This window comes from Podarcis erhardii, assembly GCF_964252035.2.
Source record: "Podarcis erhardii genome assembly, chromosome: 8".
In the NCBI taxonomy this organism is placed as follows: domain Eukaryota; kingdom Metazoa; phylum Chordata; class Lepidosauria; order Squamata; family Lacertidae; genus Podarcis; species Podarcis erhardii.
This window is the reverse complement of record NC_138499.1, coordinates 72,492,164-72,518,641: the sequence shown is the minus strand read 5'-3', so window position 1 is coordinate 72,518,641 and position 26,478 is coordinate 72,492,164. Positions and strand designations below refer to the sequence as shown.

The 26,478-nt window shown below is 42.9% G+C and overlaps 1 protein-coding gene and 1 long non-coding RNA gene across 3 annotated transcripts in view; one reads left to right on the top strand and one right to left on the bottom strand.

Annotated features, from left to right (window-relative positions):
* CDH9 (cadherin 9) overlaps window positions 1-26,478 on the bottom strand; it is a 148,984-nt gene that overhangs the window by 27,575 nt on the left and 94,931 nt on the right. For both annotated transcript variants that reach the window (XM_081873028.1, XM_081873027.1), the window contains exons 4-5: window positions 19,759-19,878; window positions 16,370-16,537 (exon numbers count right to left, since the gene is read on the bottom strand). In XM_081873028.1, coding sequence (XP_081729154.1) covers window positions 16,370-16,537; window positions 19,759-19,878 — 288 coding nt within the window. The remainder of the gene's footprint in view (window positions 1-16,369; window positions 16,538-19,758; window positions 19,879-26,478) is intronic.
* LOC309348192 lies at window positions 795-12,808 on the top strand. The gene is made up of 2 exons (XR_014159285.1): window positions 795-828; window positions 12,619-12,808. It is a non-coding gene; the product is annotated as an uncharacterized lncRNA (long non-coding RNA).

Here is a 26,478-nt window from a genome sequence, read left to right as displayed (position 1 = left end):
ACCAGGGTGCAAAGATCTGCCCGGCGCCCCTCAACCCAGGTTGCCCATTCCCAGGCATGCAGGAGGGCAGAGTAGGCCAGCCACCTCACTGTCTTCCTGGCTCAGTCAGCCCCGAACCCGCAGCGCAGAGCCGCCCGCATCAGAAGAGCCCACAGAGGCGCTCCGACCGACGGATGGGCGGGCTCTTCCCCAGACTCAACTCTCAGGCCCTGGATTCACGGCCTGGTGCCCCTGAGAGCCTGGCACCTGGGTGCCCCACACCCCTAGCATCTATGGGTAAGATGGCCCTGACAGCACCTCTGTCCAAGCCACACAGCCTAAGCCTGGCATTGCTCTGCTAGGCTGACATTCTGTGCCCACATATATGGGATCACGTTGCATTGGATAATATTGGACATGCTCCTGCATAAGCATGCATAGACTTTCACTGTTAAGAGAATGTTTGTTCCTGTATTAACTTCCTTGTATGATTAGGTCATTAGATTCGGCCCTACAGATTTTTGTGCCCATAGGCACTTAAAAGAATCAGTGTCTTTTCAGTATTGGCCTCTTCCCCGTGGAACTCCCTGCCTAATGAAATCTACCAATGTAACTCATCTCTGTATTAAGAAGCTGAACCGGGGGAGGGGGGGAGATTTATGTTTCTTAAAGTCTCAAGTTAGTTGATAATGAATATCTTTGTGCTCCTGTTTATTTTTGCTGTGGCTGATTGGTGATTTGAATTGCATATGGTAATTGGATATTTTAGCTGTTTTAATAATTGAATGGTTTAGAAAGCCTAATTTTATTTTCTTGGAACTATGCTGGAGATGTTCTTTGAACTGAAAGGTGAGCTAAAAATTAAGCGAATGAATATATCATGTCTACTTTGATCAAAAGGCATGGAAACAAAGGGGCAATTTCTCTTTCTATTTTGAGTTCTCTTTTTCAATCCAATCTCAGAACTGAGGAGATGCGTCATGTTTCTGACACTGGGAATAAATCAGTCCTGGATGCTACATAGCAATCAGCCGGTTATGCAGGAGTTCAGATGCATGCACAGGGGTCTATAAGCCCAGGGTGTTCCTCATTTTCTTTCATGTTCAGGAGATAGTTTTAGAATATACAGTCATACCTCAGGTTGAATGTGCTTCAGGATGAGCGTGTTCAAGTTGTGCTCTGCGGCACCCTGGAAGTAACGGAGTGCGTTACTTCCTGGTTTCACCGCTTGCGCATGTGCAGAAGCAGTGAAAAGCGATGCGCACATGCACAGACGTGCTGTCACTGGTTACGTTTGCTTTTAGATGTGGACAGGGCTCCGGAATGGATCCCGTTCACATCTAGAGGTACCACTGTAATATAGAAGGCCTACAATGCAGACAAATAAGCATTTCCCTTCAGAGAAGAAAGTGAGAAGCTTCTACACATGTGGACATTGAAGTTTGTAGCCCAGTGTTACAGCAGATGCTTTGTTGATCACCAGGGCCGTCTTAAGCATATCCGGTGCTGTGGTGCAAAGATCCCTCCAGTGCCTCCCCCCCCCCCCCCGTTTCCCAGAGTTGACCTTTTTTAAGAAGTGCGCTCACTCAGCCGCAGTCTCGCCGTCCTTGCTTGGGGAGGAAGGGGGAAGAGAGAGTGTGACTGGGAGGGGATTGGGCAGGGGATGGAAACATGGCTCATGTGATGGAGTGCAGAGTTGGTGGGGGCAGCAGGAGAAGGCAGGCTCTGTGCAAGGTATGGAGAAGCAGGGGAAGGAGGGAGGGGCGCTGGGAGCAGCAGTTGCAGCGTGTAGCCTCGAGCGCAGGTATCTTTTGAGGTAGAGTGGATGGGGGGAGCGGTGGTAGAGTCATGTTTATTATACGCAGAGCTTGGGATGCAAGCACACACCACACAACCGAGGGAGGTGGTATGTCGCAAAGCCAGTGGAGAGAGCTCCGGACTGCAGGAAAGCATCCAGAGCCTTCCCACATCCGATGGGCGCTGGAGGTGCGCAGGCACCAAGTCCCTGCTCCGCCTCGCTTACTTCCCCGCTCTCCCCTACCCGGACTCTCCCCGGACTCTCCGCCTGGCGCCCTGCACTGCTTGGTGCCATGGTTCACCATGCCACTACAACCAACACAATCACCTGTTTCAGAGAAGCTACCAAAAGTGGGATTTGCTGTTTGCAGCCCATCTCAGAGTGTTAGGCTCCTGTTTCATACTAGCTATGACTGCAGAGATGTTCCTGAACACTGTCATATAGGGCAGAGCCATGAAAAAAATGCATTACATGCAGGGCCGGGTTTAGGTTTGATGAGGCCCTAAGCTACTGAAGGTAATGGGGCCCTTTATATGTCCAGCTGTCCTTTGTCAACAACAAATTGTCACTGTTTTTTGTGTTGAATATATGCTATGTGGTAATTTATGGACCTAATAGGTATCGAAAGCCATTTGCACATAACAAAATATGTATTTTATCGAAGTGATTGTTGAACTGAATTCCAATTAAGAAGAAGTATGCAACCAGTCCATGCAGAATTTAGATACCCTATATATAGAAATGAGCAAACCAGTGATATTTTAGGGAGCAGGCTAGCAGGTGGGGCCCATTACTTACATCATAGGAGCCTACACAACACAAAACACTGTTTCTGTATGTAGGTTTTATTTTATTTGTTTTTTATCTTATATTTTGGAAATGTACATTCAGGTTTTTTTCCTTTAAATTTTCTTGGGGCCCCCAAGAGAGTGGGGTCCTAAGCTCTAGCTTGTTTAGCTTATGCATAAATCTGGCACTGATTACATGAGTACATGAGGTCTGAAGTACTCTGTGATCTGTCTGTGGGCCACAGTCCTAAAGGTCATGAATGAAGACTTTGGAATGTCACCAACGAAGCATTGGTTGTTCTTTTCTTTTCAGAACAAACTATGTTGATAAAGTCAAGATCACTTTGTGCAGAGCAAAGTGAGAGACCAAAAGGTATGGAACATGCTGGTTCATTGTGCATGTAAGAGGGTCTATTTCTTAATGGTCCATCATATCAAACCCCAAACTTCCCTCTATGTACAAAAGGAGAACATGAAGGAGAGGGCTTGACTAACTCCTGAGGATGTTCTAGTTTTCTTTGGGTTTGTGTGTTTATATATGGGAATATTTATAAGGTTATTTTTATATTAAAATACATATTTTAAAATATACTGTGTCCATGTGCAGTCTGAAGTTACGAGGTTTACAGAGTGGTAGTCATGGTAGCATGTTGCAGCAGATACAAGAAAGGGTGTTGTGGCACTATGTTTATTACAGTATATTTATTATTTCATAAGCTTTCCTGGAACACATTAATTGGTTCTTTTGTGTAGAGACTGGGCTATTTGTTCTATGCAGAATGCTGAAAGCCACTGCTGGGAGATAACATATATCACTCTGGAAGATGAACAAGTGAATGAACAACTGATTGTGTGACTGGCACAATCCGCAATTAGATAGTGTAATAGTGTTACCAGAGTAGAAAGAGGGACAGATTTGGCATCTGGGTTTACTGCAGGTTCTGGCCCCAGATCTCTGTTATGTGGCCTGTAGTTGCTGATGAGTGGTTGCTTTGGGGTAGTTGTCTGGGGCTTTCTGTAAGTACAGACCTACCACCCAAGGCCTGTGAAATTGAGGTGTCTATTGGCTGACGATAGTCTATAGATCACTGATTATGTTTGAGTGGTTTCAGCTGGGAACTATAAATAATGACAAGTGGATTTCTGTCATTTTCTCTTCAAGGCTTGTCCTGTAGTAGTACCATTCTGGCTTGGTTGATCTCCCACATCAATGGATGAGGGAGGTGCTGTGGTTTGATGAATGCCTGATGTACCTTTTTTCTGTCTTGTGAGTGTCATGAATCTGAGCTGATGCAATTATATCATAGAGATTGGGTGTAGACGATAGTTTTTGTGGTGCATGTTCTGGATGCACTTTGGAATCATGTAAGGAGGTGTAGCAGACATTTGGTTTCCTATGTATAGTGATGCTTATACTGTATGTCCATTGTATAATATTACAGTAGTTTCAAGAAAGTGAACCTGCTGTCTGAATAGGTCAAGGCTCAAGTTGATGTCAGGTTGAAGGTTATTGAAATCTGGGTAGAACTGCTCAAACTGTCTTCTATTGATAAGTCCAGATGATAAAGATGTCATAAATGTGGCAACTGACAACTGGCTAAAATCTTTTAAAATGTTTTAAATGGGGACTTCCGGAGGCGGCGCAAAACGGCAATGGCGGTCCTCTTTACCCTGTGAAGAGGGGCTCCATGAAAAAGGGTCGTCCGCTGCGGCAAAGCGGAGACCCGTCAAGAAAAACCACAGGCAGAGCGAGCCTGTGACCGTGGGACTCGGCGGGCGCCCAAAGCCCCCCCAGAAACGTAGAAGGAACCCCGTAAGGGGCTCCGGAACGGGAAAGGGGGAGCGGCGCTGTGAGTTCATCGCTCTTTTCGTGGATGCAAAGCCGCGCTGCTGCTGCCGATGAGCGCTGACCTTTCTTCTTGAAAACATCGAATTTGACAGCTACATACCCGTGAGTAAGGGGTACTAAATTTTGGACTAATTTTATGGATTTGGACTGAAAACGGGAGGCGAGTAACAGGAAGTCCGTCTTCCGATCCTGCTAACTAGATCAAAGCAAGGGCTGAAGTGCGCTGTAGCGTCCAAAAAGGATCGTAAAAACAGAACAAAGGTGCATTGACAGACTTTGTTTCTAGAAGTTAAAAGGGAAATTTTTGTGAAGCTTGTGGACTTAATTCTTGGAACTTTCTTCCTATTTTTGAGATATACGGAGTTAAAAGGGATAACCTAGTCGTCGGGCTGCCAGAGTGCAACAGAGAACTGTCAAACTGCTGATACTGTTGCTGAAGTTCAAACTGTTACATAGACTGAGATACTAACGTTTAAACATTGTTTCTGGGACCATTCTTGACACCTTGTGGCTTTTAATCAAGAAATAGAAAGCTTTGGGAACCTTCCTTTTGTATTCAGGAATTACAAAGACTTAATATGGGATTATAGGAACTTCAATGGCGGAAAAGAGTTCTTTCCTTTCTTGAAATTTTGAAATACTCCCCCTAGAGGATTGTGGAGACATAGAGGCCTGGGAACTGTACTTTATTGAGACTTCTTGTGGTTTAATTGTTTATATTTTGAACTTCTCTCTCTCATGGAATAAAAGACAATTTGACCTTGAACTGAGGCAGGTGTGGAATGAGTGGCCCAGGGAAAACAAGAGCAGCCAAAGCTAAAGAAAAAGAAAAAGAAAAGAAGCCTGTGCAACTTGTTCAAACAACTTTAACTCATCAACGCAGATCATCTGTCCCAACTGTGCTAACAGCACAGGAGGTGGAAATTGAGCAGCCTGCTACAGAAGATATGGCAACTGGAGGATCTGAATCAGTCCTGAAACAAATTCTGGAGCAACTGGCAATTTTAAATCAAAAGGTGGACAATCAATCAACAAAAATTGACCAAGCCACATCCTCTATTGGTAAATTAACTGAGCAGGTTTCCCAGCATACTCAGGCAATTGACAATTTGCAAGGAGCTACGGCTGAAAATTATAAATTAGCTGTGGAAGCCAATCAAAAAGCAGAGCAGGCAAACCGAAAAGTTGATGAGATTAAAGGGGAAGTTAGGCCTTTGAAAAGACAAGTAGGGGAACAACAAGCCTACCTGTCACTGGTTGAATTGAAAAGTAAGGAAAATAACCTCAGGTTAAGGGCCATCCCAGAATTGGAGGCAGGCAACTTAGAGGGATTTCTGACACTTCTATTTTCTAAATTCTGGGGAATTGAGGAAGATAAAGACTTTAAAATCGTGACGGCCTTTAGACTGGGAAGATCGGTAAAGAAAGATAAGGCTAGAGACTGTTTGGTTATTTTGAGATCAAGAGAGGAAAGAGATAAGATATTAGGCCTACATTTCAAAAAATCCTTGGAGATAGAAGGTAAAAAGGCTGAAATCTACAGAGATATTCCCAAACATCTATTGGATCTTAGGACCACCTACACAGACCTGACCAAATTGTTAAGACATAACGCAATTCCTTATAGGTGGAAGTTTCCACAAGGACTATCATTTACTTATAAAGAAAGGAAAGTAAGAATTAAATCACCTGAGGATCAGCAGAAGTTCCTACACGACCACGAGGAGGATCTTCAAAAAGGAGCTGCAGCTTCTTGGCCACCACCACCACCGGGACCACCACCAAAACCTACACCGTCTGGATCTGGACCAACACCACTACCTCCGGGACCGGAGGAAAACCTAGACACCCCATTGTAAGACCCACCAACTAAACCAGGATGTCTCTGCAGCTTCTTAGCTGGAATATAAATGGCGGAAACTCTCCGGAAAAAAGAAGAAAAGTATTTCATATTTTGAAAAAAGAACAATTGGACATTATTTGCCTACAAGAAACACATGTGACAAGGCTCCATAGAAAAGTGTTAATCAATAAAAGATTAGGCCAAGAATTTATTTCTTCGGATAAAGTTAAGAAAAGAGGAGTGGTGATTTATGCAAAGGAGAGCCTGTCACCGAAATTTCTATTTAAAGATGAACACGGCAGAATTTTGGCGATTGAAATTCAGACGCAAGGAGAAAATTTTTTGATATTAGGAATATATGCTCCAAATGAAGGAAAATCTGAATTCTTCAGGAAGCTGCATGAGATTATGCTGGACTACTTAGACTACAACAACATTATTATGTTGGGCGATATGAATGGGGTCGTATCTGTAAACATGGATAAGTCGCAAAGTGCCAACATAACAAAAGATGGAAGACTACCTAAAACTTTCTTTGAAATGACTGACAATATGGACTTAATTGACATATGGAGGGTTAAGAACCCCTTAGGAAAAGAAGGAACTTTCTTTTCTGAAGCTCATCTGACATGGACACGAATCGACCAAATATGGACAACTAGAGGACTGGTACCTAAGACTAGAAAAGTGGAAATCTGCCCAAAAACTTGCTCCGACCATAATGCTTTGAAAGTGGAATTGAGACTTAACATAACCGGATCCTTTAGATGGAAAATGAATGACACCTTATTAAGGGATCAGGAGATTGTTAAGAAGGCCCAAAAAACTTTAAAGGACTATTTTGAAATAAATCTAAACACCACTGTGGAAAAAAGAACAATCTGGGACGCAAGTAAAGCAGTTATGAGAGGGTTTCTAATACAATAAAATACGATTAAGAAAAAGTTCTGGAATGAAAAGAAGGAGAAGATATTGGAGAAAATAAGAGAAGGAGAGAAAAAATTAAGATCTAGGCCCAAGTCGAAGGAAGTGCTGAGAGAGGTGAAATTTTTCCAGGCACAATATTCGAAATTGATAAATCAAGAGGTGGAATGGAAAATTAAACAAATGAAACAAAGATCCTTTGAATCAGCAAACAAGTGTGGGAAACTGCTAGCATGGCAGTTGAAAAAGAGACAAAAACTTAACACAGTTACAAATCTAGAGATTGAAGGGAGAATGGTTCAGAAACCCGAGGAAATTAGAAAGTGTTTCCAGAGATATTTTAAAGAACTTTATTCACAAGGGCCACTTTGAGATGGATCAATTCCTTAAAACTAATGGATTACAAAAAATAACTCAGGAAATGAGAACTACCCTGAATAGTAATATCACCCAGCAAGAAATTGAAAGTGCCATTCAGAACCTTCAACTAGGCAAATCTCCAGGCCCTGATGGACTTACCTCCAAATATTATAAGGTTTTGAAGGACTATTTGATACAACCTCTGTTGGAGGTCTGCAATCAGATTATGGAGGGGAGGAAGGCACCGGAGACGTGGAAAGAAGCTTTCATCACATTGATACCTAAACAAGAAACTGAAAAGACCCAGCTTAAGAACTACCGCCCCATCTCACTCCTAAACGTGGATTACAAAATTTTGCGGATATTTTAGCAAGTAGGTTTAAAAAAGTACTTAATGAAGTGATCCATAAGGACCAGGCTGGCTTTCTCCCTGGTAGGCATTTGTTTGATAATACAAGAAACATTATTGACATTTTGGAACTTCTACAAACAAATCTTAATACTAGAGCGGTTTTAATCTTTATTGATGCGGAGAAAGCCTTTGACAACATTTCTTGGATGTTTATGAAGAAAAATTTGGAAGGGATGGGAGTCGGGCGGGGGTTTGAAAATGGAATAGAAGCAATTTACTCAGAGCAAAAAGCTAAATTGATTGTTAACAATGTGGTGACAGAGGAGTTCAAAATAGAAAAAGGGACACGACAGGGGTGCCCCCTATCCCCCCTATTGTTTATTTCAGTCCTGGAGGTGCTATTGAACATGATTAGAAAGGACCGGTCTGTACAAGGAATTGAGGTCGGAGTGAAACAATATAAACTGAAAGCTTTTGCAGATGACTTGGTATTAACATTACAGGAGCCAGTCTCTAGCACTAAAAGAGTGTTAGAATTAATTTCTGATTTTGGTCGGGTGGCGGGATTTAAGCTGAACAAGCAAAAAACTAAGGTTCTAGCAAAAAATTTGACAACTACAGAAACAGATGAGTTCCTGAAAGAAACAGAATTAAATGTGGTTAAAAAAGTAAAATATCTAGGGGTGTACTTGACCTCCAAAAATTTGAATTTGTTTAAAGATAATTATGAGAAATGTTGGTCAGAAATCAAAAGAGACTTGGAAATATGGTCAAGATTGAAACTTTCCTTGTTGGGCCGGATAGCAGCTATAAAGATGAATGTATTGCCGAAAATGTTATTTCTGTTTCAGGCCCTACAGATCGTGGACAAAGTGGAATGTTTTGGAAAGTGGCACAAGGATATTTCCAAGTTTGTTTGGCAGGGCAAAAAGCCCCGAATAAAGTTTAAAATACTAACTGATGCGAAAGAAAGAGGGGGATTTGCCCTGCCAGACTTGAGGTTATATTATGAATCTGCAGCCTTCTGCTGTTTGAAAGATTGGATCTTATTGGAAAACACTGATGTCCTAGATCTGGAAGGGTTTGACAATGCTTTTGGGTGGCATGCATATTTCTGGTATGACAAGGTTAAAGTTCACAAATTGTTTAAAAACCATATTGTCAGAAGAGCAATTTTGATGGTCTGGACAAAATATAAGGACTCCGAGGTGGCTCTCACCGGTGGAGGCCAAGGCACGTAAGAGACTTAACATGGAAGCCTACTGGCCTAAATATTGGGAAATAATTGAAAAAATTGGAGACAATTGGAGGCTGCTGAGCTTGGAAAAATTGAAAAACAAGGTGCGAGATTGGTTGCATTATGCTCAAATCCAGGAGGTTTTTAAAGTGGATAAAAAGGTTGGATTCCAGGTGGAAAAATCGAAACTAGAGACAGAACTGTTAGAGCCAAAAAATAAATTACTTTCGAGAATGTATAATTTGCTGCTTAAATGGAATACACAGGACGAGACAGTCAAATCCGCCATGATAAAATGGGCACAGGACTTGGGGCACAACATTATGTTTGAAGACTGGGAAAGGTTATGGAACACCGGAATGAAATTTACGGCATGTAGTGCCTTGAAGGAAAATATTATGAAAATGATATACCGGTGGTACATGACCCCAGTCAAACTTGCTAAGATATATCACCTGTCTGATAACAAATGTTGGAAATGTAAAGAGGCGGAAGGGACATTCTTTCATCTCTGGTGGACTTGCCCGAAAGTGAAGGCCTTTTGAGAGATGATTCATAAAGACATTGGATTCTTATCTCATTATACATGACAAAGCCATTTTTCACCTTCTCACCCCTTGCTTTTTCCTGTTAGACCTATTGCAGTCGTTAAGAGTCGTCAACAGGCTCATCGCAGCTATCTGCCAATCACCCATTCCCACCACCCTTCTGAGTAATACCCCTCCCCACCTTCTCACTATATAGAAAGGTCCGGTGACTTCTGTTTCAGTGTATCTGAAGAAGTGTGCATGCACACGAAAGCTCATACCTAGAACTAACTCAGTTGGTCTTTAAGGTGCTACTGGAAGGAATTTTTTTATTTTGTTTTGACCATGGCAGACCAACACGGCTACCTATCTGTAGATAGATAGATGATAGATAGATAGATAGATAGATAGATAGATATAGATAGATAGATAGATATAGATAGATATAGACATAGGTATAGTGTGTTTCAAGGAGAGGAGAGGCTTTAGGAGACAGGTGATGAGAATGGGGTATTCTAAATAAGCCATGAGATGCTGGCATACTTTGGGTCCATCCAAGAGTGCCCATGGCAGAGCCATTGATCTGAAGATAAATGTTCTCCCTAAATCTGAAATGAATGTGAGTACCAAGTGGCAAAGTTTGGTGGCCAGAACTCCATCTAGGATGATATTACTGATGGCTTATATCCCATCCTTGTGCAAATATTGGTGTAGACTAGGGTAGTGTGTACTGGAAGCTTGTCACCAGATTGTCTTTTCCTCAGAAAGTCGGTTGTATTCCGAACCAAGTGAGAGTACTGGTGGCATACGGCCTGCAAATAGAGTCCGTATATCCAAACACCCCATCTGTGATGGTATCGGAAGCCTAAACTTATGGGGCACCTAAAGTGCCATGGTTTCTGTAGTTTGGGTAGTAAATAGAAAATGTCTAGTTGAGGCTCCTGAGATGTATGGCTTTTGATTTGCACTTTGGTAGGAAATTCCTCCATCAGATTTTGTAGATCTTTCTGGTATTCCTCTGTTGGATCTGATAATTGGGTCCTGTAAAATGTCATGGTGGAGTTGCCTCTCAGCCTCATGTCTGAAATGTTCACAATGATGACTGCTGCTTCTTTGTCAGCTTTTTAAACTATGATGGCAGTACTATTTTTGAGATGATGCTGTTTGCTGATTACCTCAGCTTGGGCATGGCAGCAAATGCGATTGACACAGAAATCTAATCCGGTTTTATGACCATCTGGGAGGGTCCAGCCGCAGCCCTTTTTTATCATGTCAGGTGCAGAAAAGGAATTTCATGATGACTGAAAAACAGTGGGATTTGAAAGGTGTATTTTTCTACCCGCATTTGCACCAAGAACCTAATTAAACTCATGCTCACACAGTCAATAAACAGAAGCAATACCATGTAATCACAACTTGGTGTTAAGAGCTTGAATTTCAATTGGCAAGAGACAAAGCTGAAACAGCTCTAAATCAGTGAAGGCAAATACATAGCAGCACAAAAGAAATCTGATAAAACGTCGGTGTAAGAAGGGACACATTTTGAATGTTAAAATAACTGCTTTTCTTAAAATTAAAGGAAGCAACTTGAGTGCACTATACCAGTCCTGTAAAAGCATCCAACCAAGATTTAGTAAAAGGGGAAAGGGCCCTTTAGGGGGAGATGTGGATCTGTACCTACAATTAAGTCAGCATACAAGGTGCCCATTAGCTGCCTTCAGCATACAAAAAATCAGGAAGAAGACTTTGGTCTAAAGTCAGCAGTGCACTCTTTTGAAAGGTAAGTCAACTATGAGCATAATAACCAGAAGTGAACATAAGAGGTATTGCTCATTACATATAATTTAAATATGGATGATTAAGGTGAGGGAAATTTTCCTTGTTGTAAATAAATTTTCTGGGATAGTGGGGAAATGTGAACTTTTCTAGGGAAAAAGCAAGTAGCAGCCGAGCCTCTCCAGTTTTTAAGGCAGCTGTAGTTCTTGCATCTACTTGGTGGCTCCAAATATCTGTTCTCTGTGAATCCACTCTCTGATCACAATGCATATCCATCTTTGTCCGTCTGCCTGTCTCTCTCTCTCTCACACACACATATATTATACCTGGGTGCTGCTTTGCTCAGACAGAATGGGAGAAATTATTGCTAGAAGCAGATGTGGTTCGTTATTGATCTGAGATGATGAGAGATGCTCTGGCAATCCCCTGTGCTGATTTTGCATTTTTTAGTACATAGACATTTGTTCCAAAATCACTAAAATAAACCCGCAAGGAAACTTTGTTTCAGAAAATTAAATTCTTAGGCAAACAGAGGGAAATTTGAAGAAGGAAATCTATGTGAATGCAGAGTGCATTTTCATTTAGGACCTGTCATGTGGTAGAGCATCTGTTTTGCATGCATGGGGTCCCAGATTAAGTTTTCAGCATCTCCAGGGAGGAGATACTGTCTGGAATCCTGAAAGAATCTCTGCCAGTCACTATAGACTATCTGGACCAATGATTTAATTCAGTATAAGGCAGTTTACTCTGCTCCTACGTACATCCATCTTAACTTTGTGGGTAACAAAGTGGGTAAATAAGAATAAGAATGGAAGAAGGCATTGGAATTGTAAATTTAGCTCCAAAAAGCTGGTTCACAAATCCCTAATATTGGACCAGTATCAGAATAACTGGATGTTACAAATTCCTTTGACTTCCACAATTTTCACCTGCTTTATAATGTGCGGGAAGAACAGTAATGGTGGAATTGACTCTTCTCCCAGATATATGTAATGATGATAGGGGGATGAGTTTCTGGGACGGGTACAAACACATTTTCCAGAATGTGTAAGAAAGCTGTCCTTCCTGAGAGCCTATTATCTGCCACTAAGACTCTGATGGTTATTCCAGTTCAGTAACTCCTACCTGACTCTTAATAGCCAATTTCTTGACTCTAAAATAATCCCTACTCCTCTCTTTTCTCAGGTGGAGTAGAATGGGAAGAAGCACAGCTAGCCTACTCAGCAACAAAAATAATTAACACACCTGGATATAGGTCTCTGAGGAAGATGGGCAGTCCACATATAACCCTTGAGATTTATTGTTCGGTGGTCAGTCAAGATTAGAGCTGAGGTCTTCAAAGATGCGCTTCATAAATGACCCCCTGGATCTGTTACATATGCGCAAATGTGTAGTCATTTGGGAGGAAGGGGGGTAGGCTAGGTGCCTCCTCTGAATGGGCCCGCCTGCCGCCAATGCAATACATGCACTTTGCCCAATCCGTATAACTGACAGAGTTCAAGTCAAGTGGAAGATGATGTTCTTGCTCTTATGTCTTGCCATTGCTGGCATGCTCAAAGAGGACATGTTAACAAGCAATGATAGGAGAGGAGGAGGAGAAAATGAAGGGGCTAAGGGCTCACTGGTATTGCATGTGCTTTGCATGCAGAAGATCCCAGGTCCAATCTCAGGCAGCTCCAGATTTCACTGGGAATGTGCCTTGTCTGAAACCGTGGAGAGCCATTGCCGATCAGTGTCGACAATACTAATTTGGAGGGACCAAAAAAATTTCCTGCGGTCAATTGCCTACACTGCAACATAGGAAGCTGACTTATACCAAGAGCACACCATCACTTTAAAGCAACCTTGTGTCACTTTAACTGACACACATTCTCCCAAAGAATCCTGGGAAGTGTAGTTGGTTAAGGGTGCAGGAGCTCTGCAAGTGGTCTCCTGACAACTCTTGGCACCCTTAACAAACTACACTTCCCAGGATTCTTTGCAAAAAGCCATGGCTGTTAGAGTGATTTAACAGTGCTTTAAAGATATGGTGTGTGTGACCTTGGTATAAGGCACCTTCCTGTCTTGCTGTGATCCCTGCCCATCTGTTGTGATGTAGGCCATTGTAGTGCCCAATGCTGTCTATTTCTGACACTGGCCCTGTCCTCACAAGTGGAGTGCAGATAAAGCCTGAGCCGGATGTTATACAGTGGTACCTCAGGTTAAGTACATAATTCATTCCGGAGGTCCGTAGTTAACCTGAAACTGTTCTTAACCTGAAGCACCACTTTAGCTAATGGGGCCTTCCGCTGCTGCCGCGCTGCCGGAGCACAATTTCTGTTCTCATCCTGAAGCAAAGTTCTTAACCTGAGGTACTATTTCTGGGTTAGTGGAGTCTGTAATCTGAAGCGTATGTAACCTGAAGCGTATGTTACCCAAGGTACCACTGTACTCAAAATCCAGAGAGCCACCCTCCTTTCAGAAAATAAACTTTAGTACAGGGTGATTTAGACAAATAAGTGGCAGCAGGAGGGTATGCTTCCCTTTCTCCACCCACAGTATTTCTGCTACAAATCCTTCCCTTGAGTCACTTCTCTTTGTGCAGGGTAGCTAACATATGTATCTGAATGTGCACAAGAACCTGGAACCTCTTGGTAGGGACAGCAACTTGCGGGGAGGGATGCCCAGTAACGCTGGGCAAGAAAAAGTTAAAAACACATATTTTCAATCTCCACTCTAAATTCGCTCTTTCCAAGGCAGTTTTTCCACAAAAAAAGCAGCTGTCAGGATATGAGTTTTCATATAGTGGAACAACTGTATGATGACATGAGCCTTCGTGAGTCAAACCCCTCTTTGTCGGGTGCACAAAAGCTTATGCCACAATAAGTTTGTTGACTCTTAGTGATTTGATATGCCAGTGAATAAAGGGCACACTTACTTGTTATTTGAGGCTGTAACTAAAATAATCTAAGACCTTAAAAAGAAGGCACACCAATCTTCATAGGCTCTTATTTCTTTTGTGCTCATGAAAAAGCCACAGGGAAGACTAAGAGCTAAAAAAAAACCACCCCAACAACAGCAGCCTTGATATCAAAGCTTCTTTATGGGATGTAGTCTTCACCCTCTTTATGAGACTGTCACTGAGTGACATACAGTACGGCAGAATATATGTGATACTAGCCTACTTTGGGTTCGCCAACTTCAATGTGATTAATTACTCTATCACACCCTTGCATTTTAAGCAGACCTCTGAGCTAAGTCATGAGGAGAAGTGAATACATATATTTTACAAGCATGATAAAAAAGTGAACAAAACCGATAAATAGTAGAAAGCAGAGAGCGGCCGATAGGTTACAAAGTTTTAATTTAGTTGGGCTTTGTGGCTTTTGAAGAGCACAAGGGTGGGGTACAAAAGGTAAAAGGTAAAGGACCCCTGGACTGTTAAGTCCAGCCAAAGGCAACCATGGGGTTGCGGCACTCATCTCGCTTTCAGGCCGAGGGAGCCGGCATTTGTCCACAGACAGCTTTCCGTGTCATGTGGCCAACAGGACTAAACACCGTGATGGAAACCAGAGTGCACAGAAACTCTGTTTACCTTCCCACCACAGTGGTACCTATTTATCTACTTGCACTGGCATGCTTTCGAACTGCTAGGTTGGCAGAAGCTGGGACAGAGCAATGGGAGCTCACTCCGTAGCGCGGATTTGAACCACTGACCTTCCGATCAGCCTAACAACACTGTCTGTGGCTCCATTTGTGAGAATAAGTGCCCGAATAGGAGAGCTGTTGTGATTTGCATCATCCACGTGTGTGTATGAGCACATGTGTTGCAGGCACATCATGCCGGTTGCAGCAACTTCCCCTTTGTCACAGCACCACCATCAAGTGCTGTGCAGTTTGTGAACCAAGTAGGACAGAGAAGGACAGTGGTGGCTATTTAGTTATGTGACTCTGGGATGTGACTAGATTGTGTGCAAGTTAGATTCCCAGCAAGCAGAATGCAACCCTTTGCCCATGTAAGGTGGCCCGTCAGTGGCTAAAAGTCCTGGACATTATGGAACATTTGGCAGGTCAAAATATATTGGAGTTGCTGCATTCTGTTTCATGATTTATGAGCTGTGCAGAATCAGGCTTAAAGCTATCACCTGACTCTTCAAAGCCCTGTGTAACTGAAGGAGTGTCTTCTCCTACATTGTCCAGTCCGGACACTGAGGTCCAGTTCCAAGGGCTTTCTAGAAATTCCCTCGCTGTGAGATGTGAAGCTACAGGGAGCCAGGCAAAGGGCCTTCTTGGTAGTGATTCAAAGTGTTGGTGCTGACGTTTAAAGCCCTAAATGGCCTTGGCCCAGTATACCTGAAGGGGCGTCTCTACCCCCATCGTTCAGCCCAGACACTCCAAGGGCCTTCTGGTGGTTCCCTCACTGAGAGAAGCAAGGTTACAGGGAACCAGGCAAAGGGCCTTCTTCATAGTGGCACCCACCCTGTGGAACGCCCTCCCACCAGATGTCAAACAGATAAACAACTATTTGACTTTTAGAAGACATCTGAGGGCAGCCATGTTCAGGAAAGTTTTTAACAGTTGACTTTCTATTGTGTTTTTAATATTTTGTTAGAAGCTGCTCAGAGTGGCTGGGCCAACCCAGTCAGATGGGTGGCGTATAAATAATAAACTGATGATGATGGTTATTATAATTCTACAAGCAGCAAAGCTTTGTGCTCCTCTAGCTTTCGTTGGTTTGTTTGTTTTTGCTTGTAGACCTAACACTATTATGGGAGTTAACATTTTTTATTTCCTTTGGAAATATTATATATGTATGTATGTATGTATGTTCCTGTGTGACCTTAAATAGCTGCAACACCAGAAATGCATCTGCATTTATGTCCCCAGATGGTGAAGCTTGAACTACAGAGTTTAAAGAGGCTTTTTGAACACATCTGAAGTATTAAATGGTTCATACTCTGGGGGAATCGAGGTGGATTGTCATTGACGTCAGTCAGCGTGATGTTCACCGTTGTGGTTCCTGATAATCCGCCCATCTGGCCGCCCATGTCTTTTGCCTGGATGACCACTTGGTACTGCTCTCGATTTTCTCGGCTCATATCGGGCAAAGCAGTCTTGATGATGCCTTATAGGGAAGAGAAGAGGGGGAGGAAATGTGAGATTGAAGGTGGGAATAGGTCGAAGGAGAGTATTAAAATGGATTTGTGTCAGATATGCTGTGCCAGTTAATCCACAGTAAATAAACAAAATTGAAGGTGTATGCACTGAAATAAGGCTTTCAGTCCATGACTAGTTTAATGTCACAGCAAGAAAAGAGGGAAACAAGAAGCTCCCATTACTCAGTGTTTTTAAATTGGCACTAAATCAATGTAATTATCCTTCTGGGGGGAAAAAACAAAAATGGTTACATCTGTCATAATGAAAGCTTTCTGAAAACAACAACAACTTTGACTGGTGGTTATTTTTCCATTTAGGATGAAAGGCTGCAATGAACAGGAGTTTGCAGCCCTCTCCAAAATCATGGCAGGGACTGAAACTATACATGCAGCTGAATATGGTGGAGGAATAATAATAATCAGTGCTTTTTTCTGGGGGGACGCAGGGGTACACATACCCCTAAACATTTTGTGAATCTAAGTTTGGCCTCACTTAGGGGCAGTATTTCAATAGGAGTAGGAAAATGAGAGTTCCCCCTAAACTTTTTTTAAAAAGCACTAACAACAACAACAGTTCAGACTGTAGCTAAGGAGGGACCACATTTTAAAAATATATATATAAATGCATATAAATAGGAAATTCACACATCAAGGAAAAGGATATGCTAAGCTTTTGTTTGTTTGTTTGTTTGCTGTGCTACTTTCCTACACACAAATTAGCATCACAGCCATGCCATATTGTTACACCAGGGAGGGGCAGCAATCCAAACCAGTACCCACCAACCACAGTCTGAAGCAATACAGTTCACTCTTCCACTCTTACAGCCATTTTGCTGTACAGTGGTACCTCGGGTTACATACGCTTCAGGTTACATATGCTTCAGGTTACAGACTCTGCTAGCCCAGAAATAGTGCTTCAGGTTAAGAACTTTGCTTCAGGATGAGAACAGAAATTGTGCTCCGGCGGCGCAGCAGCAGCAGGAGGCCCCATTAGCTAAAGTGGTGCTTCAGGTTAAGAACAGTTTCAGGTTAAGTACAGACCTCCGGAACGAATTAAGTACTTAACCCGAGATACCACTGTACTTTGTCATTTTTCAGTACATATGGGTAGACCTAACCAGGGGAAATAGTCCCCGCCCCCAAAAGATGGCTGCCTAACCTTGATGGTTCTTAGAACAGCCGGGATGGAATGAGAAGGTGAGGTTTGGGATGGTAGGAAAACAGCATGCAGCTTCCTTCATTTCAATGCACTTTTTCCACCCATTATCAATTTCATCATTTCTGTGCTGATTGGGCTCTGTGCAATTTAGAAATCACAGGGCATTTTTCCCCCTTCCTCTTTTTTTTCCAAATTGTATGGTTTCTGAAAGTGGGTCATGATTTTTTATTGAGCTGGCTCAGAAGGTTCCACTCCCTGCCTCTTGCTCTCATTTTGCATCAGCTATTCCAAAATATCACACAGCCGATGCAGCATCCAGCAGCTGTGGCTTGGCATTTGCCACACTCATGTAAATGATATGCAAATGAAGCCAGACAACCAGGTTTATGAATCAGCTGTCCTTCTATAGTTCACAGTGTGGCTGCAGTATGGCTTTGTCACAGAGCCAGCTAAAGAAGAGGATGCAAACTGGGCATTTGATGGGGGATTGAAATCAGCAAATGTCCCTCCAACCAAAAAACATTGTTGTTGTTATTTTGTGCAACACACACAAGAAGAGACATTATGAGGAAATTTGCTGTTTGTTCAACCTGTCTCTTCCACGTCTTGTCCAAGGACCCCTGTGCCCCTGCAAAGATGGAGTCAGCAGTAACTTCTCCAACCAAAGAATGCCCGTTTACCCAGTCCAATGGTGGGCAGCATTTGCAACCTGGCATAATGGCTCCTGCCTTCCCTCAGAGCCACATCATGTTTGTTTGGGCTGTTGACCCTTTACCCTGACCTCCACGATGCTTGCAGAGTTCCCACCAAGCTCTGGTTTGAATTGTGCCAATCCATGGTGGCTTAGGGGGGCGAGGCCAGGGACCGGCCCTCACTGCTGAGGTTTCCACTCTGGTCCACTCCCAGGGCTTAAATTCGGGCCGGTGCTGCTCTTTTTGTTCAGTCTGCCTCTTCCAGGTTACTAGGGGCCACAGAGCATGCCTTGTCCAAGGACCCCTCTGCCCCCCCCCCAAGGTGGAGTCAGCAGTAACTGCTCCAACAAAATAAAGGATGAACATGAATAGTATATGAATATATCAATGAAAAACCTTTGAAAAAACAAAGTGTGTTCTCCCTCATGGTGAGCACGTGTTGCGGTGGGGGCTAGCAAGACACGCCACTGTTGCTGGGCAGAAAAAGAGGTTGGCCACCATTATCATTGAGCTCTTCTTGTTGCTGGGGAGTTTTATATGTTGCCATTTTGTGATTGACAGCCATAGCCTTTAAATACCCTGCGTGCAGCGTTGAGCTTCCTCTTTTCGCTGCACGCATCGGATCACCCCCCCCCCTATTTTCAGGGTTGTTTGTTTGACCTTGCTATGCCTGTCATGGGGTCGTCTGCTTCTGGGGCAGGGGCCTGGTAGGAATTTTGTCCATCTGGCTGATTGGCTGGTGCCATTTGGTTTTTGCCTACTGCGTAGCAAATCATCACAACTTGTAAGGTTGCGGTTAGGAATTGGTTTTATGAATTGGTTGGTGGAAGGGTATGGATTGGCTGTGCCTCCCCCTCCAAATGCTGCTGCTGCAAGGGTTTTCCATTAATGGAATCCAGGGGTTCGCCATGCTTTTCTCCGAACCCTTGTCAAGGGGGTAGGGCCACGCAAGAGCCCCTGAGAGCATTTGGGGAGAGTTGAGGGCATGGTATCCAGCTCTGTCTCTCTCCCCAAAATGTTTTCCCTTTCTGACTGCAGGCATGCAAATGTCAGTCTGTCCCCGTACGGGGTCAGATAATTGCAACCAATGCCTAAGCAACCACTCACATTGCTTGTATTTTAATAAAGTTGTGGCCAAAATTATTCCAAAAACCTTAAACAAAAATTATGTGTCAATTGTGTTTTATTTGGAGGGTGTCTTGGGGACCTCGACACGCAAAAGAAAACTGGGTGAAAATATTAGAAAGAAATACTAAAAGGACTGACAACAACTCCAAATAATTAGAATAAAGCAGAGCTGGCATAAATAAAAGAAAGCCAAGTCAATAGACATTCTCACCTGTTTCTGGATCCACTGCAAAGTACGGCTGGCCCTGAAGGATGCTGTAAACAACTTTGGCACTGTTGCCATAGTTAGCATCATCAGCATCTGTAGCTGTCACTTGGATAACAGAAGTACCTGAAATAAGGAGCAAAAGAGCAACATTGGGGTGGTGAAAATCCGCAATGTGAAATTAGGTTATGTATATTGGGCATAGCACTCGACTGGGAAGACCCAGGTACAAATTCCTGCTCCGTAGCAAAATCCACTGAGTGCTTTAGTCCAATCACCTACCTGTGGGGATGAAATAGGGTGAAATCCCATGCAAGCTGCTTTGAGCACCTCGGAGCACAGGTAGGATACATAAAAACACAATTTAAAAGGTATTATTTTACTCATCAGAAGTGAGATAATTAGATAGAATTTAGTTCTTGGCTCCTGCTGGACATCAGTCTGGGCTAACCGAAATAAACCAGAATCATGTTGTTTCAGGTCTTCTGAGGACACCTTTGTGACACCAGAGGCCTGTAGGCCCTACCTTGTCCTGCCCAAAAGCAGCCAAAAGGATGCTAGTCAATGCTGCAGATTCAAAAAATTACCAATCAAGAGGCTGCGATTTAGTCAGTAGAGTCAGTTGGAAAGGAAACACTGATCTCGCCCTGAAGTACTAGGAGAGGGATTTAAACAAATCATTAAAACATCACTGAATAGAAAAACTGGTATGACAAGAGATCACATACACTCAGCACAGCATGCAACTGAGGAAATATTAAGAAATCAGGTGTGAGAGAAAAAGAGAATATAGAATAATAAGAGGTCTAGGAGAGGAGAAGGGAAAGGGGGAGAAAAGTGACAGAAGCCAACGAAAGTGTCAGCCTATCTTTGAGCTGGGCCTTAGCTTGGCAATCACGCCAATGAACTTCGTTCTAATATTATTTAATCAAGTTATATACCCCCACCTTTCCTCCGCAAAGGAAACTCAAGGTGACTAATAGCATCGACAGAATAATTAAATCACAGTAATATCAGATCCTCCAATTGTCCCTAATTTCCAGGGGCAGGCCTGGATTTACAGAAGCCGTCCTGGTTTCTGATTTAATCCTGGAATGTCCCGCTTTTCCTTAGGTCGTCCCTACTTTCATCGGAGAAATGTTGGAGGGTATGGAATAAGACGTCCCCAGGGCTTTTTTCAGCCACTACTCATCTCTTAGGTGGGCGCCATTTGCCATTCTAAGAGAATGACAGAGGTGTTTGTGGTGAGTTGCGGCACTTCTTTTTTCTAGAAAAAATAGCACTGTGTGTCCCTATTTTCCTCAGAGAAATGTTGGAGTGTATGTCATTTCTCAAGAGCAGTAATATTGATTGTAATTACTAAGTGGCACTGTGTAGGAAGGCTTGACTGAGCAGGGAAATAAAGTTTCACAGTCCCACCCATAGACTTAATAAAGACTCACCCACAAGGCTCAACTTCACCCACTGAGCTGCTGAGGGTTTTTTTTCTCCCCTGAGGCAGGAGTGCCTATAGAAATTAATGAAGAAATCCAGGATTTTAGCTGAGTTCTGATAGGGCTGTGTAGTACACCTCTCCTTCAAAACCAAAGTTAGCAGTAAAGACATGAATTCATACTGTTTTTTAAATTGGGTCTTATTGCAAATGGATAAGAGAGGGTGGGTTTTTGCAGGGAGGGGTTGCTTTGAAAAGATATAAATGTGCATGGCATCTACACACAAGTAAATGGAGTGCAAGCCTTCTGCATATGAAGGAGCCCCGGATTTGAACTGAGAAAGGGTGTGAGGGAGGTTTCAGAATAATATTTACCATAACAAGACGTATTTTCTTGCAGAAACCAACCTCAGCCCCCCTTCTAGCCTGCCATAGTAGCAGAGCAATCCACTGCAGAGTTCTGATGCCAGCTATTCCCTCACAGCCACAAGTCTCCCTTCCTCAAAATAGGAGGCAAAGGAAGATGACAGCAGTGTTGATATTGATGGGGCCATTTTAACCAGGTTTAAATAGCTTTTAAAAATAAAAAATCCACAAAAATAAGGAAAGTTAGAAAGGCAATGAAGTTTTTGGGGTTGCTTTTTGTGGATTGGGGTGTGGGTGTTGGGAGATACATTGCTTCTAGATCACAGCTATGCTAAAATCCTGGATGTCATCATTGGTTTACATGGGCAGCTTTCGTTCCAAGACCAAGAGATGGGTTGGTCTTATTATTTCCTTGTATCTCTGGTTTCACCTCAAAATGAAGCGAAAGGTCTCTGCTCAAACCAGGGGCAGCAATTATAGGGGGCAGGAGGGGCTTGGGCCTCCTCAATATTTGTGGGCAGGCTGAGCCCCCAATATTGAGACGGTCACGTGCCAGGCAGGGGCAATACAGGGAGGGTGAAGGTCACTCTCTGTGCCCCCTTCCCCTGACACCGCTGGGCAAGCACTTGGGGGGGGAGTATTGGAAGACACAAGAATTACCCACCCGAGAAGAATGGCAGATGAAAGTGATGGACTATATGGAATTGGCTGAGATGACTGGCAGAATCCGGGACCGAGGAGAAGAGTTGGTGGAAGAAGATTGGAAAAAAATTAAAGTATATCTTCAAAAATATTGTAAAATTGAGGACTGTTAGAAAGATGTTGGAAAAAGAAAATTAGGTGGTTTTGGTAGAAATGATATAAAGGATTAAGTAAAAATGAGTTGATGAAATTGATGAAAGAAAGGACGTTAACTATAAATATATTAAATTAAATTATTTAAATGAAAATAAGGTTGGAAGGATTTGCTGAAAAAACGATTTGAACTAGAATACAAAATTGGGAGGTGTGAGGAGGTCAAGGAAATAAGTAAAGGAAGAAAGTTATGTAAAGGTTTAATCTGTTTTTCTTTTTTAAGTGAATGTATTTTTTTTATTTTTTCTCTGTTGTTGTTATATTCTTTTTTTTGTATTTTGTATTATTTTCTTTTTTCTTTTTGTAACTCTTAAACTCTGAATAAATATTATTTAAAAATAGCACTGGGGGGGGGCTCAGCCCCCTGCCCCAAAATATGGAGGGGGCCAAAGCTGGGTGGGACACAGGGAGGGCGAAGATCACACTCAGTGCCCCCTTCCCCCCACCACCTATGGGAGTGCTCATGCCCCGGGTGGAGGCCGGACATGCCACGTGACACCAGACCTCTTCAATGGGGTGGGGTAGTTGGTGCCCCTGGCTCACACCATACACTTAAAGCACTATTATACAATTTCAACAGTCATGGCTTCCCCTAAAGAATTCTGGGAACTGTAGTTTGTTAAGGGTGTTGGGAATTGCCCCATGATTCAAGGGATGGGGCGGGTGGTAACTGTGAAAGTGCAAGAAAATGCTTTAAAAATGTATGGTGTGCTGTCTAAATGAAGAGCAACTGCAGCTTCCACGGGGTGTCATGAGAGATAAACACTTCATTCTTTCCACACAGTAATGCTATTAACCTCTACAATGGCGGTTCCAGTCACCCTTCTGCTTCCAAAACAAAATGCCACAAGCACTTCCAGGAAAATCCTGTGCACATCTACTCCTCAGACTTGCAAAGTTTCCAGCAGTATTCTTATTTTAATTGCTTTGGGTCTGCATTTTCTTCAGCTGGATATGTGGGTGTCTGAACTTTCATGAACACAATTTAGAGTATGACACACTCTCCCCCCCCCAAAAAAGAGAGTGAGTTCTGAGTTCGGCATCTTCCTTCTTAACCTGTCGGTTTTGAGGATGCCATTTCCTCTGAGGTCCCTCTCACTTTTGCCTGTTTCGTTCGTGAAGAGCCGTTGCTCATTATTGCTCAATCTGCGCCTGTAACAAAGACAGCACAACACACAGAGGCGCAGATATTTTCAGTCTTCCAGTGCTTTGTGCTCTCTGTATAAAATTGGATCTGACATGGTGACGTGAGTACAACATGGGGCTATTATTACTCTGAAATGCCCTTGCTGTGGATTGCATTTGATTTAGAGGTGTGTTTAGTCAGTGAAGGGGACTCCTGCTTGCTCGTTGATAAAGCATTACTATGAGTGTTGCAAATAGTCGTGACTGCAGTCAAATTAAGATATTATTTCCAAATGGGGAAGATTTTCCCCCCAGTAATTTATCAAGGAAGTCATGGCGGAAACATCTGGCTGCTTTCATGCTTAAGATATTTTATGGCTCTCAGTTTCTGGACAGCAGAATAAAGGACTGTAGGTTCAACAGAAAACCCGAAGTCTGAAGCATAACCAATCTGAGGCTTATTCTCGTACATTTTGAGAATTTATATTTTCTGTTTAATGCTCACTGCCTCCCCATTCCACCCATACACTTGCTCTTAGAATATGGCATTCAGTTCAGTGGGCTGACCTGCATTGGATATTTGTGACTATGACTAATATGTGAATGTGAGGAAGTTTGTGTGTGTGTTTTATTATAAGGAAGTGTGGTGGTATGAAGCTGGACAAGAGCATCTCATCACCATTTTGAGGGGACAAGGGGACAAGGAAAGGAGATTCATGCTACCATTTTGAAAATCCGACTGAGGAGGATGAGGTAATTATTTTTCTATCTGTAGTTTGAAAGCCAGGGCAAGGCTGTTCCTATCTATTTCCTGAATACATATTCACACTATAACTATCAATCCTGGCTCAACACCCATGTTCAAGGTTTTCCAGAAATGAGGAGCCATAACCTTGAAATGTGGCCATTTGCTTCCCCCCAGCCATCATGTTCCCAGAAATGCATGCCTTCTGCCACCTTTTTGTTGCTGTGTGGATTCATCCAGTGAAAGCTTGTTGCAGTTTTCAAATAAACTTTGGAGGATTTTTATTATTTGTTTGTTCAGAAATTGCCAACTATGAACAATTTAGCATCGTAACAAAACCTCCCAAACTGGTATCCTATGCATAGAAGAAATTGTGTTGCTTTTAACTATTTTTCCACATGTTTACTTACATATCTTAATGCATTAGTAAATTCCTATGTTCCCAGTAGCTATATTACTCATACCCAACAAAAAAAATCTTGTCTCTTCCAATTGTCCCCTGTTTACCAGGCAGGGATTTAGAAACAGTTCAGATTTTTTTGGATTAACCATGTTAAGTAACTTTTCTATGTGTTTGAAGGCAAGTTTGTTTTGTATGGCTGTATAGATTGTATCCAGACTCATTTAGTCAGGATTTAACCCCATTTATTCCAAACCGGCAGGATTCAATTCTTTAGATTTCAGTCCCAATGCCCTCCAATTCTCTACCAGCATATAAATCAGGTGTAGGTGACCTATGGTCATGGATAATGGGAGTTGTAGTCCAACAATATATGGAGGACCAGAAGTTCCACACCCATGTTGTAAATGCACATTCATATATTTTTGAAAAAAAGATAAAGAACCCCTGGGTGGTGAAGTCTAGTCAAAGGCGACTAAGGGGTGTGGTGCTCATCTGTTTGTCCACAGACAGCTTTCCTGGTCATGTGGCCAGCATGCCTAAACCACTTCTAGCACAATAGGACACAATGGCGGAAGCCAGAGCACACAGAAATGCCATTTACCTTCCTGCCACAGCAGTATCTATTTATCTACTTGCACTGGTATGCTTTCGAACTGCTAGGTTGGCAGAAGCTGGGACAGAGCAATGGGAGCTCACCCCATGGAGTGGATTTGAACTGCTGACCTTCCGATCAGCAAGCCCAAGAGGCTCAGTGGTTTAGACCACAGCACCACCCTCATCCCTACATGTACACTGCATATTCAAGTGCACTGTTTCCTCCAGCCCATAACCATTTGTCCAGGAAGTAAGTTAGTACATTTGTGTGCATTGCAGCTATTCTGTAACAAATATAACCATATCCATGTGAATGTTAAACACTTTATTAAACCTCTTTTTTCTACAAAAGTGCCAGTTTGCTAACAGACCCTGCTTCGCTCAAGGACAAGCCGTTGAAGACTAAACGAATGTAGCATAAAGCAGGGGAGAAGAGCATTATGTGATGCAAAATGGGAGAGCAAACTGTAAAGGCAGCAGTCCTTGTTGTGAGAATAAATGGGTTATAAGCACACAAGGGCATCTTTGTCTACTTACACTTGCAAAATCTTGGAGGGCTTGCAACTCCTTTGCTTTTCTGAGTAGCATTAGTCCAGTCTCAGATGCCATTTCCTGCTGGGGTAATAAGCACTAGTGGATGCAATTGAGATTGTGGGCTTTTTGATTAGGGTGTGATCTTGTTTACTTATACAGCAGGCACTATAAGACTTCATAATGCCAAGATAATCACCGAAGGCACGCCTCTGAATCATAGCTGCCAACTTTTCCCTTTTCTTGCGAGGAATCCTATTCGGAATAAGGGAATTTCCCTTAAAAAAGGGAAAACATTGACAGCTATGCTCTGAATACCAGTTGCTGAGAAAGAAGAGTAGGAAAGGACTCTTCCTATGGAATTAATATCTTAGATGTGCATGATGCCTTTCCCATGAAGAGCTTGGGGCGATGTACGGTATGGATTTATGCTATCTTGTCCTCATAACATTCAACCTATGAAGTAGGTGAGACTGAGAGCCTGTTGTATCCTTGGCCATGCAGTGAGCTAGATGTGTGGTGCATCAAATTCAGGTCTCCCCAGTCCACATGTCACACTTGGTTCATGACATTACAGTGGACGCTCGGGTTGCGAACGTGATCCGTGTGGGATGCAGGTTCGCAACCCACAGCGTTCACAACCCGCAGCAGTGCGTCTGCATGCACGGGTTGTGA